Below are 16607 nucleotides of genomic sequence, written 5' to 3' on the forward strand. Positions count from 1 at the left end.
TGTTGGATCTTTCTCTCCCTTTTTGATTCTATCAGTTAGTATTAGCAGATACTTGTCTTGTTTGTGTGATCTCTTTGACTCTTAGACCTATCAGAGCTATCAATTGTGAGCTGAAATTGATCACTTGGACTAGTGCGATGGCATTGGTACATGCCATCTTGATGGGATTGTGTTGGAATCCCCTGACACATTTCTAACTCCACCATTTGCGGCCAGTCCGATTGAGCATGTCCCAAATTGTTCATCTCCTCCCTCTCTTTTTCCACTCTTAGATTTAACAGGGATCACTTTTCAGTTAAAATTTAAACACCTAAGATTAATTGTGTGTTAATTACAGAGTTCAACCACTAGTACTAGAACAACAACAACAACAACAAATACTAAAAAGGATAAAGTATTACATTGTACATCTAAAGACCTAAATGAATGATCTCTGTGAGTGAGATCCCAGTGGAAAGAACGGGGCCATCAAAGAAGGAGGTACCCTTCTCCGAAGGGAGGAGAGAACTTCCACTTTGACTATGACCCTATCGGAATAAGATCAAAGTCAGCGAACTCTAAAGGCTTCCATAGCCCTGGCAACTCATGACTAGAGCCTAGGGAGATTACTGACGCCATGAACAGGAGTGTCAAATTGTTAAATCAGCAACAGGAGTCACTGTGTACTTACACCCCATGTGGGATCTGTCCCTAATGTGTCGTCTAAAGCAAAGTGATGCTATAACTAGTACTGAAACAGTATTTTTATACTTTGCGTTTCTGTGTGGGCACAAACTGATGAGGTCTTTACTAATTATATACTGAAGTGATCTTCTGTATATAGAGAATTGGAAATGAAAAAAAAAAAAAACAACCTGGTGTTAAAATGGAAATGGCATAGAAAATTAATTAATTTGGAAAAAAAAATTATGTAGGATCTCTGTCTTTAATGTGCTGTACATTGCTATTTAATGCTATAATTAGTAATCCAATGGTAGTTTTTTCACTTTATGTTGCTATATGGGCAAAATGTTGAAAAAAAAATTAGTTATTATTGTGAATCACTTACTGTGCCCAGGTTATAAATTAAACGTTAGCATAAGTACATGTGTATAGAAGAAAATATGACATGTCCACAGGGTTCAGTGCTGCCTGTAGTTCCAGCACCCACTGGGGGTCTTGGAATGTGTCCCCGTGGCTAAGGCATGGGGAGGGATGCCAATGGCCTGAGGCTGAACACAGGTGAACCAGTGGTGGGTTTTACCTGGCAGGGGAAATGAGAGAATGAGTGGGCTGTGGAGATGAGGATATTTGTAAAAGAACAATTGCAATGACTCAGGGAACAGAATGAACCCACATTTGAGGCCACTTTTCCTCCCTCTCCTTCCCCTAAAAAACATAAAGCAGTCACCATGAGAAGCAAGTCTTTTTAAAAATTTATTCATTTATTTTGATTTTTTTAAAAAAAGATTTATTCATTTATTTTGAAAGTCAGAATTATAGAGAGAAAGAAAGAGAGAGGGAGATGGAGAGAGAGAGATCTTCCATCCTTTGGCTCACTCCCCAAAGGTCCACAATGGCCAGCACTGGGCCAGGGGGATGCCAGAAGCCAGGAGCTTCTTTTGGGTCTCCCACACGTGTAGTAGGTCCCAAACACTTGGGCCATCCTCCGCTGCTTTCCCCAGGCCATTAGCAGAGAGCTGAATCAGAAGTGGAGTAGCCAGGACTGAAACCAGTGCCCATATGGGATGCTGGTGTCATAGGCGGCAGCTTTACCTGCTATACCACAATGCTTTGACTTCTTTATACTTTTTGATTTCTGGGAACAAACGCACATAATTTTTTCAGCACCTAGGGCATCTCATCTGGCCCTGATTTTCAGGTGGATAACTGACGCTATCTGCATGAGCTTAGGCACAGAGAGTAAAGCAAGAAGGAAAAGAGTTCAAGGTCTCCCTGGGATCCCTGAGGGCTGTCATGGCAGTGGGAGGATGTGGTCAGAACCTCCCTGAGGAAGTCTCTGGGCTGTGGAGCCAGGGAGGGGGACAAGGCTGTTGCCAAGGTCCCCCAGGTGCAGCAGGTAGCAGTGGAAAGGAGGGTGAGCCAGGTGCCAGAGCCTTCAGGAAGGTGCAGAGAACCTTCTAGACTGAGTGGATCCTGCATGCTGGCCACACGTTCTACCAGGGGACCTTCATCTACCGTAGCCCGTTGGCACCATACAGTTAGCACTTCTTCAAGTGCCTAGATTTTGTAAAGTGCACTCAACAGCATGCATTAGTTACTTGTCTCACATTTGTCAGATTTTAGCAAAATTAGGATCTACATACGTAATATTGACTCTGTCTTGTGCTGTTTCCTGTTAAACATTCATGGAAATTTCTGCTTCCCAATTTTCCAGCTGACAACAGGAAACCTGCTGTCTTTTGAAATATCAAAGGTAGACACGAGCTGCCAAGGGAGCCCATTCTGTGCATTTTCACTTGACATTCACAGTGAGGGTACAGAGAAAGCTTTCATTCAACATAAATGTCTGTCTCTGTAACTCTCCAGAGAAAATGATTACCCAGAAATGATTGTTTCAAAATCTATTTATTTATTTGAAAGGCAGAGTTTATAGAGAGAGGAGACAGGCAGAGAGAGACAGAGACAGAGACAAACACACAAACACAGAGACAGAGAGAGAGAGATCCTCCACTATTTCACTTTTCAGATGGCTGCAATGGCCAAAGCTGGGCCAGTAGGAAGCGAGGAGCCAGGAGCTCCTTCCAGGTCTCCCACATGGGTGCGGAGGCCCAAGCACTTGGATCATCTTCCACTGTTTTCTCAGGTGCAATAGCAGGGAGCTGGATCAGAAGTGGAGCAGCTGCTATGTCACAATGCCGGCCCCAGAAATTATTATTTTTTTTAAATTTGCTTTTACTTCCCCTATGCCACACTTAGTATTCCTGGGAGAAACGAGGCCTTCCCAGGGAATCCAGCGCACATAGCTTATAGTTCTGAGTAAATTGACATTTTTCCGACTGAGACAAGTAGAATCTATATTGACTCCCAGATCATCTTGAGTATTCCAATCACTCAGGCTGACTTTTCTCCTTAATGATTTGAATATCTGATACTAAGCTTTCTTGTCAAATAAACCAGCAGTCTGGTTTTAGTCTGTTTTGAAGTCTGCGACTAAATATTTACCTCTGGCCTGAAGAAAGAGGGCAAAGTCAAGTTGGCGTAGCAGAAGATGTTGAGAATGGTGCTGGAGTTCCGGCCGTATTAAATGGTTCAGTCTGACAAACAAGCAAGGGCTGAGGAGTGCTAACCAACAAGGTCCACTTAATCTTCTCTAGCTTTTCTTGAGATCACGTTGGACCTGGTCTGGGGGTTTACATGGGGAGAGAAACCCTTGCAAGCACGCAGTTATATTGATGCAATGGAGCCAGGCCTAGGGAAGTCCAGGGAGGAAAAGCCCAGGTAACGTGGAAATCCTTTGCATTTCACGTGTGATCTTCCCTGCATGTGTGTGCGTGTGTATTGTGTGCCAGCGCCCTGTGAGTGCAAACTGCTGACAGGCTCTGGAGGGAGATTTTGCCAGGGCAGCTTTGCTATCTCCTTGGAATCCCTCTTCCTGGTAGGCAGGGTTATGTCATGGCTTGGAGGCTCTTCAGGTTAAAGTTACCATGGTCTCCTGAGTAGGAAGGCTTCTGCCACATTCTGTGCGCTTGAAACCAGGTACGTTGTTTTCTGATGACTGCAGTAACAAGTGACTGCTGAATTAGTGGTGTAAAAAAACCACACACCAGAGGGCTGGTCTTGTGGCATTAGTGGGTAAAGCCACCGCCTGAGATGCCAGCATCCTCTATGGGTGCCAGTTCAAGTCCCAGATGCTCCACATCTGATCCAGCTTCCTGCTAATGTGTCTAGGAAAGCAGCAGAAGATGGCCCAAGTGCTTGGGCCCCTGTACTCCCATAGGAGACCTGGAGGAAGCTTCTGACTCTTGGCTTCAGGCTTGCCCAGTCCCAGCCATTGAGGCCATTTAGGGAGTGAACCAGCAGATGGAAGATCTCTCTCTCTTTGTCTCTTCCTCTCTCTGTGTAATTCTGACTTCCAAATAAATAAATGAACCTTTAAACACAGACACACACAAACCAAGGACAGGCATTTGGTCCAGGGGTTGGGATGCCCTCACCCCACACCCCATCCTACATCATAGCACCAGAGTTTGAGTTCATTCTCCATTCCAGCTTCCTGCTCATGCTACAGATGATGGCGCAAGTACTTGAGTGATGGTGTCCACCCACAGGGAAGACCTGTACTGAGTTTCTGGCTTCCAGCTTTGGCCTGGCCTAACCCAGGTTGTTGGAGGCATTTGGAGCATCAATCAGTGATTGAGAGCTCTCAGTGTCTCTCTCTGTATCTATCTATCTATACATCTCTCCCTATCACTCTGCCCCTCAAATCACACACACACATTGGCTATCTGGAAACCATATGTCCACACTGGGTCTTCAGCACTAAACCCAGGATGTTGGCGAGTCCATGTTCCTTTCTGGAGGTTGAGTGGAGAATCCATTTTCTTGCCTATTCCAGCTTCTGGAAGCCAAGTGCACCCCTGTGCCTTGGAAACACATCACCCTAACCTCAGCTTCTGTCATCACACCTCCTTTCTCTGATTTTAACCATCTTGCCACCTTCTTAGAAAGATCACGTGAATTCATTGAGCCACCTGGATAACTGGACAGTTTCCCATCTCCAGATTGTAAATTAATCACATTAGCAAAGTCCCTTTGATCAGGTAAAGTAGCATACTCACTGGTGTCGGGGAGCGGGATGTTATTCAGCCCACCATACCTAGGGCTGATCCCAGTCTTTCACAGTGAGCTTATCCAGGCCAGAGCTGCTAAGGGTCCAGGCCTCTGGAAAACCCCAAAGTGGGGGCACCTTCTGTGGGCTTCCTTACCCTTCCGCTTTCACAGCCTAACTCATCTGAGCAGCCAAGACAGCTGTGGGGAAGAGTTCTCAAGTCACTGCAAAACAATTTCAACACCCCCCTTAACACACACACACACACACACACGGCTCAGCTCCCTTGGGTAAAGAGGTCAAATGTCAGGAGACTGTTCCTTCATTCTGCTTGTAGTGGTCCAGGGTCTTACTTTGGAAAGCCAAATCTTTTGCAGCTTGGCATCTAGCTGAAACTTCAGGTTTAATGTTCTATGAATCAAGAATTAAGAGAAAAACTTCAGGCTGGCGCCGCGGCTGTAGGGAATGTCTGGAACAGAGGAGTGACTAACTCAAGTATGGTGAAAACATCAGGAGCTGCCCCACAACGGCAGCTGCTACACGCAGCGCCTCACGCTTCCAAAGCATCTGCCTGTGTGTTTACTGCTCGGCTCCTTTGGAGGCAAAGATGAAGCAAGTCTTACCTCACAGATGAAGGTAAGCCTAGACAGGCGAGGAAGGGGCTCACATGCAGTGGGTTATTAAACACTGGGTGGTGTTGTAGACCTTCAGTGTCTCACTTCATGTTCAGTGATTACATAAGGCAAGTATTATTAGCATCCCCAGGAAACTGAGGCTCAGAAAAGCAGTTAATAATGGTAAGGATGCCTTCAAGGCGCATGCTCTTTTGCCTGGGCCATCTCTCTGGAACTAGAGCATTATCAGTTACCTATGAAATGCTTTGATATTCGCCCTACACCAGAAAAAAAAAAAGGTTTGGGGTATTATTGTCTGTCTGTTTTTATTGAATTTGAATGCCAGCAGAAGATCAGATGGCCAAAAAGAATAGCTTTATATGGTTCCCAATTTTGGCATTTAAGGGTGAGGGAAAAGGAACTAGCAGAGCAAGGCATTGCAAGCCCTTGTAAAATGAGCACTTTGGGACCAAATAAGCCAAGGTAAACACTGAATCATGTCAAGTGAGGCAAACACAATCTCCCAGGCTCCGTATTGCTCATTAGGAGCCCAGAGCCCCAAGCTCACCGCGCTGGTGGTGTCAGGTTAAATTCTGGAGCGTTCCTGTAAACATTTCCAGAGACCTCCCTTTGCCCTTTGTCAACTGCACATTAAACAACTTCCTCAGCCCCAGGGGCCCCTCCTTTTGCAGACCTCCCGCTGGGCAGGGACCTTTCACCCGAGATTTCTCTCTTTATCTTTAATTTTGCCTTTGTTACAGAGTCCTCTTCTGCCCCATGTGCTCAGGCTTGATAAAGCGGAACGCAGCGGCAGAGAGTTGTGTAATGCAAGTTCAAATGATGCTGTCTTATGGCAGACCCTCGAGAGAACAAGGGTATACATATTTACCAGCGGTGATGTGGCTACCCACACAATAAAGCACAAAGCCGGCTTAGCACTGTTCAGAGGACCCTACCTGAGAACACAAGGCAGGAGGGGGGAGAATTGAGAAAAGACAAGGCAAGCCTCCAACCCAGCACCTCCCAGAAGGAAACCTCTCTCTGAACTCCAGAACCGTCGCTAACTCTAGAGCTGGCCAGGGCGCTTTTAATGAAGTCTTGCCTTTCGGAACAACCAAGGATGAAGTACAGTACCCCGGGGTGGTGGTCAGAACTCCTCCCCAGCGACTGTTGATTGACCGTCATCACAACGGTTCAAGCAGGACTCCAGCTCTGCAGAAACAGACCAGGTCCAGGGGTGGAGTTTGCCCCCGCCCCAGAGAGGGTGCTCCAGGCCGTCAGGGAGGGGCCTTTATGGTTGATGAAGAAGGCAGGGATGTGGCTGAGACCTCAGGCTCTGCGGTTAGGCCTAGTGATTCGAATGCTGGCTCTCCCGTTGTGAGCAGTATGCGAATCACACACACACACACACACACAGACTTTGTCATTTGTAAAATAGGAAAATTAATCTTTTACTCTATCCCAAATCATTCTATCATTCTACTAGTTAAAGTGTGACTGGTCCTCAAAACAATGTTAGTTCTTGCATCCCAAAACACTAGTAAGAGGGGCCAGCATTACGGCACCTGGGAAGGCAGCAAAGGAGATGCTTGGACCCCTGCTTTTACCACCCTTGTGGTAGAGCCAGGTAGAGTGCCAGGCTCCTAGTTTCAGCCTGGCACAGCTGTGGCTGTTGTAGCCTTTTTGGGTGAGTGAAACAGCAGATGGAACATCTCTCTCTCTCTCTCTCTCTCTGCTACTCTGGCTTTCAAATAAATAAATAAATCTTAAAACACACACACAGATACCATTTCAAACCCAATGGACCAAATGCAACAGCTAAAATGAAAAAAGGATGGGGGCACTAAATTTTGGCAATGATGCAGGGAAACTGGAAATCTTTGTATGTGACTGGTAGGAGCTTAAAATACTTTAGTCACTTTGGAGAACAGCCTGGCAGCTTTCCATAAATGTATATGTGTGTTAACCCTATGACCCAGAATTTATCCAAGAAAATTAAAACATACCTCCCCCAAAGGACTTGTACATTCATGTTTATAGCAGCCTTGTTCTTCATCCCAAAGTAGAAAAAATTCAAAATGTCCATAATCGAGAGAAAAGAGAAACAAGTTGTAGCTCATCCCTACAATGGAATACTTCTTATCCATAAATAAAAAGCAACTCTTGACCCTTGCAACAACATGGATGACCCTCCAAACTATTATGCTGAGCAGAAGAAGCTAAATACAAAAAGGAAATTGTATATGAACATAAGAGCACATGAATCCACGGTGCTTTTGGTATGAACAGTTATTTGGAAAAGGGCACAAGAGAACTTCCTAGGTCAGGATAATGCTATGTCCTGCTTTGGTTTGCAGACATTTAAGATCTATGTAAATTATCATGATAGATTACACATCAAGATAAGATAACTTATTTGTTACAACAAATCAATGCCAGGAACTTCATGGAGAACTGGAAGGGGATTTGCAGCTGTTCAGTACATAGCAGCAGCCCCACGATGCTGGCATTTTGTGGTTCCATCACAACTGAGCATCTGTTGTTCTCTAGGCTAGAGATACTACACTGCTACGACTCAGATTTGCTCTCAATTCTCAATTATTTCTGCTGCTGCCTGTATCTATGATTTTCTTGGTTGCCATTGCAATTTTTCCTACTTCCCTCTCTCACCATCAAAATAAGATCGAATGAGTTAGTTGGAATTCTACAGCCGGCTCCATGTTCGGATCATTCCTCACATTCAGCCATCTCAGAAGGCTCCACTCTTGTTAATTAGGACATGTAACATTGTCTTTGTCCAACCTGTGTGGCCAGGCTGACAACCGCTAATGACATGCTTCACTGACAACCTGGGTGGAGGGCAGAACTATGAGTAGTGGCTCAACATGAGGAGGCAAGGCAGAATTTGTTCAGGGTTTTAGGACCCAGGTGGAGAGAGTTTCAGATGTGTCTTACAAGGTGAGATACTGGCTGGGAGCAGATCAACTTCAAAACATAACAGATTATATCGGTGGGTTTGGTGAGAGGAGGTCTTGGGTGTCATTGTGTTTTGTTTTTTTGAGAGTCAGAGAAACAGAGAGACAGCTCCCGTTTACTTATTCACCCCCCAAGTGTCCACAACAACTGGGGCTGGGCCAGACTGAAGCCAGGACCAGCAATTCAATCTAGGTCTCCCCACAGAGGCAGGAATCATCTACTGCTGAGTCACCACCTGCTGCCTCCCAGGGTGCACATCAACAGGAGTCAGGAAGTAGAGCTGTGCACCTACACCAGGTACTCTGATGTGGTTCCTGTGTAGCTTAATGGCCAGCCTAAAGACCCACCCCTTCAGGAGAGTCTTAATGAGTGAGCTATCGTGTTGATTGACAAGCTGTTGGTTTTGGTTCATACTCGTCTCTTCCAGGATATCTTTTCTAGAACAAGCAGCTCACTTGCTTTTGCTTGATTCCATCATTGTTCCAAGCAAGGAAAGAGTAGCATTTGACCAGTGGTTAAGACATCGCACTTGAGACACCCCCATCCTCTAGCAGAGGTCTCAATCAAGTACCAGCTCCACTTCCAATTCCAGCTTCCTGCTGATGCGAATCCTGGGGGGCAGCAGATGTTGGTCCCATGGACCCACAAGGAAGACTCAAATTCAGTGCTGGCCTCCTGGCTTTAGCTTAGCCCAGCCCTGGCTTTTGCAGGCATTTCGGGAATGAACCAATGAGAGGAAAATATCTCTCTCTCTCTCTCTGTCTCTCTCTCTCTCTCTCTCTCTCCCTTTCTCTCTCTTTCTCTCTCACATTCTCTGACCCCCCCTCCCATCTTTCTGCCTTTGAAATACAATGAAATAATAAAACTTTTAAAAACACAGTGCTTAAGAATTCTGTTTTTCAGTTCTCACTGATGACAGAGAATTCTGAAGCAATTTCCCACATGTTCTACTAAAGTCAACTCTCCCACCTGCAAATTCATCCATCACCAAACAAAGTGTCGGTGTAAATCACAGCTGTTGGAGACCTTGGGTGGTGCGCACGGGCTGTAATAGGGTGACTACTGTTTTTAGAATTCCTGTGAAGCAGGGATGCCTTTGATATTTCATCCATAGTTTTCAGTCTTTTAACTTGATGATCCAGTGCACTCCTCAATTTTCTCCTTTGTAAAATGGAGATAATAAATGTTATCTACCTTATGGAATTACGGTGAGGATTAAATGATTTACACAAGTGTAAAGGCCTTGGAAACTCCTGTTCTTTTATTTCCTGTCTTCTCCAGCTGGTGCACCACAGCACCCTATTATTCCTTAGATGTGTCTTGGCAAGTCGTTCTTGCCCACAGTAACCAGGTGCACCGGTATAGTTACTTAAAATAGCAAGAAATGGGGGCCGGTGCCAAGGCTCACTTGGTTAATCCTCCACCTGCAGTGCCCACATCCCATATGGGCACCGGGTTCTAGTCCCGGTTGCTCCTCTTCCAGTCCAGCTCTCTGCTGTGGCCCAAGTGCTTGGGCCCTGCACCCGCATGGGAGACCAGGAGGAAGCATCTGGCTCCTGGCTTCGGATCGGCACAGCGCACTGGCCGTAGCGGCCATTTGGGGAGTGAACCAACAGAAGGAAGACCTTTCTCTCTGTCTCTCTCTCTCTCTCTAACTCTACCTGTCAAATAAATTAAAAAATAAATAAAAAATAAAATAGTAAGAAACTTCTATCCAGGTGTGCAAGCCCCTCAAGCACCCCCACCTGATCACCACCACCTCTCCCAGGGACACTGAGTTTCCGCTGTCAAACAACCAAAGGTTAACACTGTGACTGTGTTTACACAGGGGACCGCAGGACCTTGCTCAGCACAGTTCTGCCTTCACTCCCACCTCTGCTCTGGACCCCAGCCCCCTGCACCATTTTTGCACCTCCCTCTCCCAGTGTTAACCTGTCCATATAATGAGGTGCAGCTTTTGAAGAAGTGGTAAACATCCATGCAGGTGCACCCAGTAATAAGGGAAGCAGCTCAGGATGTGTTTCACTTGAGTTTGATTGCATTTAAGAACTGTTTGCGGAGCTCAGCATCATGGGAGCTAGCAAACCAGGAGCTCGCCCCAAATTCTCAGCTAGCAAATGTCCTCAGCTGGGTAAACCTAAGATTCTATTGGTCCCAAGATTGAGTGCCTAAGTCAGCTGCTATGGTTTGAACAAGATTTGGCTCATGTTGGCCGTAAATCCCAAAGTCAAGACTTAATGGCACTGAGAGGGGTGCAATTTACTCCAATCTTGGTGTTTGGGGAGAGGGCCTCAGGTGGGAGGTTCTCGGGTCACTGGGCGTGCCCTCCGCAGCGCACGGGAGAGTGTTGGCTGTAAAAGCCAGAGTCAGCCCTGCTGTTCTCTCTGCTGCCTGCCTCACTGCGTGGGTACCCCTAGCAGAAGCTCCGTCATTGCTATCAACAGATCAACCAGTGGGGTCTCCGCTCCTGGACTTGAGCCTCCAAAACCGTGAGCTAAATTAGTCTTTTCTCTTTATAAAGCTAGCTTCCCTCAGGTATTTTGTTGTAATCAAAAGCTGACGCATATTCCAGTTCAGCCTCTGAAGCTGAACTGACTCCCAGGCCACAGACGCCCTGCCTGTTCCTACAGAAGCCACTGACAACCTTCGCTCGCTCCAACAGAATCTTCTGGTGTCCAGCACCTTCCAGATGAAAGCCCCTTTCTCTGCCGCTGGCCATCTTCCCTGCGTTCACCCGGATGCTTGGCTTCTCCTGACGCTCTCAGAACTAGAGGCCGCTTGTTTCGCCCGGAAGGGATGAGAGATGCCCGTGGTGTACCTACCGACTTCCGGCACAGTGTGCTGCACGTGGAAGCCGTGTGCATCCGCTCACACACTCAGACCCCAGCCCCAGTGGGAGCTGGGGCCGTGGGCAGTCACCGCAGGCCTCCCCCACTGTCGCACACGCCGGCGCCAGAAGTTCTGCCTGCTCAGGAGTGGGAGGAGACACAGTCTGTGCGCAAAGAAACAGATGGCTGCAGGGGCTGCGGCTGAGCTGCCACCTCCTTCCGGGCTTGTCCGGGCAAGTCCACTGGATGATGTGGCACAGCCCGGGTATTGCAATAGGCGCCCCCCCGCCCCCGCTTTCTCCCACACCGCTTGTCCTCGGCGGAAGCCCCAATTCCCTTCAAAAAGGAACCCTGACCCACTCTGCTTAGTAGCTCTTGCTGACCTTACAGGGTGCGGAATAAAACGCCAGCCCTTTGGGTTGGCCTTGGTTGTCCCCCGACACGTGCTGCGCCAAGACATACTGCTCCGACGGAGGATGTCTAAGAGTCTGTCAGCAGTGCCCCAGGGCACAGGCTCTTAATCCTGCCCGGAAGTCCTAGAACCTTCTCTCTCATCCTGCCCACATGCCAAACTCCTATTCATTCTTCGGGGTCTCCTCTAACATCCCTTCCTCCAGAGAGCTGCCCTCTAGGCCCCCATGGAAAGATGGCTGGTCCCTCTCAGGGTCCCTTCAGTGCTAGGTTGAGGCCTCTAATACAGCACACCGCTAAAGTGAGCGTCATTGACCTGCTTGCATCTTTCTCTCTCACTGGACTAAGATCCAGGTGCACAGAGTCTGCCGTACGTTGACGCTCAGTATACCTAGTGAAAAATGAATCAAAGGTGAAATACATCTTACCGTTTCCTCTTCAGCTTCAATATGCTTCCCAGTGTTAATCACTGTTCATGCACTACTCCTCTTGCTTTCCCCATTTACTCGATCTGGAGTTTAAGGTTAGGGGAAAGGCGAAATTAGAATCATGGCAAAGTAGGGCATTCCGTCTCTGGAATCTTCCACCTTTCTGGCCTTCGAGGAACACTTCTCCTGCAGGTGCTCAGGAGGAGAGCGAAGCCACTCACTGTGTGTGACTGTGGCTGTGTCATTTGACGTCTCAGGACTGCAGCCTCTCGTGTGAGAAATGAGAGACTGCAACCAGGGCCGCCAAAAGGCCTTTGTACTCTATGAACTGTGAGCTTCGAGAGAGGGATCGGAGTCTCAGGTGTTCCCCAAACACAGGCAGTGTCTTCCGTGCAAGGGCCTCTCACCATGGGCAAGCGCTCTATGTAAGGAGACCCGTTCATCTGCGAATGAGGCTGACCCTGGTGGGAGCTGCTTCCCCGGCTGCCACATCTCCTCCCACCGCTTCTGACTCGAGCCTCCCTCCTGGGTTGCCCAGCTGGGCACCTTGGGACACTGGGGTTGGGGATTATGAACCTCGATGCGCCAGTATATTCATCCGGGACAGCTGGTAAAATCAAAACTCAGTTTCCATTCTCTCGAGCCACACCGCTCACACCCCAGTCTGTAGAACCTCCTGGCGGGAGGGAGGCCTGGGCGCTCCTTTCCTGTGAAGCTCTCTGGTGCGGACTCTGAAGGACGCGCAAAGCAGATGAGTTGCCCAACTCTAGGGGGCACCCTTCAGACCGTGATCACTGTGGCCTTGTACCTGCATTTAGAGAATTTTGCCGCAGATGGCATATTTGCACAGAGGTACTTTGGAGGTTGGCTGCAATGCCAACTTTTTTTTTTTTTTTAAAGGAAACTATGCCAAAATATGCAAATTGTAGTGGATCACAATGCTACAATGAAACAAAATAATTTTATTTGAAACAAAGGACCACATAGGCAGAGAGCTCCCACCTGCTGGTTCATTCCCCCAAGGACCTGCAACAGCTGAGGTTGGGCCCAGCCAAAGACAGGGGACTAACTCAATCCAAGTTTCCCACATGTGTGGCAGGGACTCAAGCACTTGAGCAGCCTCCCGGGGTGTGCATTAGCAAGATGCTGGAATTGGAAGCAGAGCTTGGACTCGAACACAGACACTCCAGTATGGAATGTGGATAACCCAAGCAGCAAAAGCCCACTCAATATATAAATTTAATTGTTGCAAAATGCACCTCATAAACTTTACTATCAGCCATTTTTATGTGTACAGTGGTAATACTCAATGCATTTACACTGTTGCACAATGACTCTTCAGAACTCTTTGCATCTTGCAAAATTGAAACTGCACCCATTCAATGATAACTCCCCATCCTCCCCTCCCCTCAGTCCCTGGCAACTACCACTCTCTCTGTTGCTGTGGATTTTATTATTGTAGATATGTTGTGTAAGCTAAATCACTTAACATAGTGCCTGCAAGGTTCATGTGTGTTGTGGCATGTGTCAGAATTGTCTTCCTTTTTTTTTTTTAAAAAAAAAAAGATTTATTTACTTGAAAGTGTTACACAGAGAGAGAAGGAGAGGCAGAGAGAGAGAGGTCTTCCATCCGCTGGTTCACTCCCCATTTGGCCACATTGGCTAGAGCTGCGCCAGTCTGAAGCCAGGAGCCAGGAGCTTCTTCCGGGTCTCCCACATGGGTGCAGGGGCCCAAGGGCTTGGGCCATCTTCTACTGCTTTCCTAGGCCATAACAGAGAACAGATTGGAAGTGGAATAGCCGGGACTCGAACCAGCGCCCATATGGGATGCTGGCACTGAAGATGGCGGCTTTACCCATTACGCCACAGTGCCAGCCCCTTGAATAGTCTTCCTTTTTAAGGCAGTATAATATTCCCTTGTATTTATGTACCGCGTCTTGTTTACCCATTCATATATTGCTGGTCACTTGGGCTGCTTCTACCTTTTGGCTTTTGTGAATAATACTAATGTGAACATGGGTGTATAAATTAATATTTTTAAAATAACGAAGCACTTCCTGATGGATAATTGGAGCTTTCACAGGGGATTGCTTATATAACCTCATTCTCTTTCATGCCTGTGAGACCATGGGCCACCTGACAGCACTGCTCCCACCCACTCTGCCCCCTAAATAACTAGCGATCAAAAACAGATTTTTTTTACTTTTTATTCTTCATTTATTTGAAAGGCAGAGAAACAGACAAAAGAGAGATTTTCTGTTTGCTATTCATTCTCCAAATGTCCCCAACAACTGGAGATGAGCCAGGCAGAAGCCAGGAGCCTGGAACTTAATCTGTGTTTCCCATGTGGGTAGCAGGGACCCAATTACTTGAATCATCACCCACTGCCTCCCAGAGTCTGCATTAGCAGGCGGCTGAAATTGGGAGTACAGCCAGGACTTGAACCCAGAAACTCCAGTATGGGATGTAGTGTCTCAAGCAGCAGCCTACTGGTACACCAAAGGCCCATCCACACCTGTCCTTTATATGATGAATTTATTTTCAGAATAACTGTGAAATGGAATTAATACCAATAACTTGAAGAAATGCAGTGACTTTCAATCATTAAACATTATATATTTTGAGAACTGAAACTGTCTATAGACACACAGCTTAGTTTCTGTATTAACATGGTTTTACTCTTCCAGAAAAATCTTGATCAGGAAGATAAAGTTGAATTTCCTGAAAAATAGACTTACCCAAATAGTAGACTCGCACTTTGCCTCAGTGGGGTATCTTCAAGAATAGATTTGCCTTTCTTGGGATTCGGGAAGCCCGCCAGGCCAAGTGCGAGGTGCCCTCAGCCTCAGCCCTTGATGAGGGCCTTTTTGACAGCTACCTTCTCACTGTTCTCACCCACCTTTCCTAGAGAGAAAGCCCGCTCACATTTTCCCCTCTCTATTTTTAAGTTTTTATTTAATGAATGCATTTTTTTCATAGGTACAAGTTTAGGAATATAGTGGTTCTTTTCCCCCATACCCACCTTCCCACCCCGACTACCATCCCACCTCCCTCTTCCATCCCCTTCTTCATTATGGTTCATTTTTAGTTTGATTTTATACACAAAGGGCCAACTCTGTGTTAAGCACAGATTTCAATAGTTTGCACACACATACACACACAACATATAGAGTACAGTTTGAGAACAAGATTTGCACTCAATTCTCAGTACAACTCATTAGGGACGGAGGTCCTACATAGGGAGTAAGTGCACAGTGACTTCTGTTCCTTAACAATTAACACTCTTATTTATGATGTCAGTGATCACCTGAGGCTCTTGCCATGGGCTGTCAAGGCTATGGGAGACTTTTGTGACCATAGGCTCCACCTGTATTTGGAGATGGCCATAAGCAAAGTGGATGTGCTCTCCTCCCTTCAGAGTAAAGTACATCCTTCTTGATGGCCCTTTCTTTCCACTGAGGTCTCACAGAGATCCTCTGTGTAGGATAGATAGATAGATAGATAGATAGATTAATTATATCTACCTATATATATCCTCTTCTTATAAGGCTTCTATCCCCTTCCAGAGGCTCCACCCCCTACAGCCTCATCTGAGCCTGATCACCTGCCAAAGCCACCATTACGACTTTGACATATGCAGGGGCTGGGGAAAAGGCACAATGATTCAATCCATAACGAAGGGTCAGCAGTGCCTTCTCCAAGCAACTGAGCACTCACTGTATTTATCAGATGATTGTTTACTTATTTTTTTTCAACCGAATCAGCACAGGCTTTTAAAAAATGTTTATTTTCATGTACTTGAAAGCTAGAAAGAGAGTGTGAAAGAGCACAAGAGAGCATCTCCACCTACTGATTCACTCTCCAAATACCCCCCAACAACCAGAGCTGGGCCAGGTGGAAGCCAGAAGCATGGAACTCCATCCATGTCTCCCACACAGGTGGCAGGGTCCTAAGCACCTGAGCCATCATCTGTTTCCTCTCAGGATGCATTAGTGGGAAGCTGGATTGGAAAGGGAGGTGCCAGGACTCGAACCAGCACTCCAGTATGGGATGCAGACATCCTGAGCAGCATCTTAACTGGAGGTACCACAAGGCTCACCCTGATCATTTACTTTTTGAACACCCACTGCAAAATTCTAACTTCAGAAATACTCAGTTTCATTAGCCATTAGGGAAACACAGATCAAAGTATAATAATGTATTATCTCATTCCAGTTAGAATGACTATTACCAAAAAGCCAAAAACAAATGTTGGCAAGAATGTGGAGAAAAAGAAATCCTTGAACACTGTTGGCAGAAACACAAATTAGTACAACTATGGTCAAGAACAGTGTGGAGTTTCCTCAAAAAACTAAAAATATTTCTACCATATGGTCCAGCTATCCTACTTCTGAGCATATATCCATATGAAATGCAATTTTCTATCACAGTGATATCTGTACTCACATGTCACTAAAATACTGTAATAGCCAAGATCTGGAATCAACCTAGATTTCCATTGATGGAAAAATGGATAAAGAAAATGTGGTGAATACACACAATGAAATATTGTCAATAAGAATAAGAATGGCCGGTGCTG

The 16607-nt window shown here is 46.5% G+C and overlaps 1 protein-coding gene across 8 annotated transcripts in view; it reads left to right on the forward strand.

Moving 5' to 3' along the window:
* Window positions 1-5347: 5347 nt before the first annotated feature.
* Window positions 5348-16607, forward strand: part of TANC1 (tetratricopeptide repeat, ankyrin repeat and coiled-coil containing 1) — a 342597-nt gene continuing 331337 nt past the window's right edge. For all 8 annotated transcript variants that reach the window (XM_062187057.1, XM_062187068.1, XM_062187098.1 and 5 more), the window contains exon 1: window positions 5348-5407. In XM_062187057.1, coding sequence (XP_062043041.1) covers window positions 5402-5407 — 6 coding nt within the window. In that variant the 5' untranslated portion in view covers window positions 5348-5401. The remainder of the gene's footprint in view (window positions 5408-16607) is intronic.

This window comes from Lepus europaeus, chromosome 1 (assembly GCF_033115175.1).
Source record: "Lepus europaeus isolate LE1 chromosome 1, mLepTim1.pri, whole genome shotgun sequence".
Classification (NCBI taxonomy): Eukaryota; Metazoa; Chordata; class Mammalia; order Lagomorpha; family Leporidae; genus Lepus; species Lepus europaeus.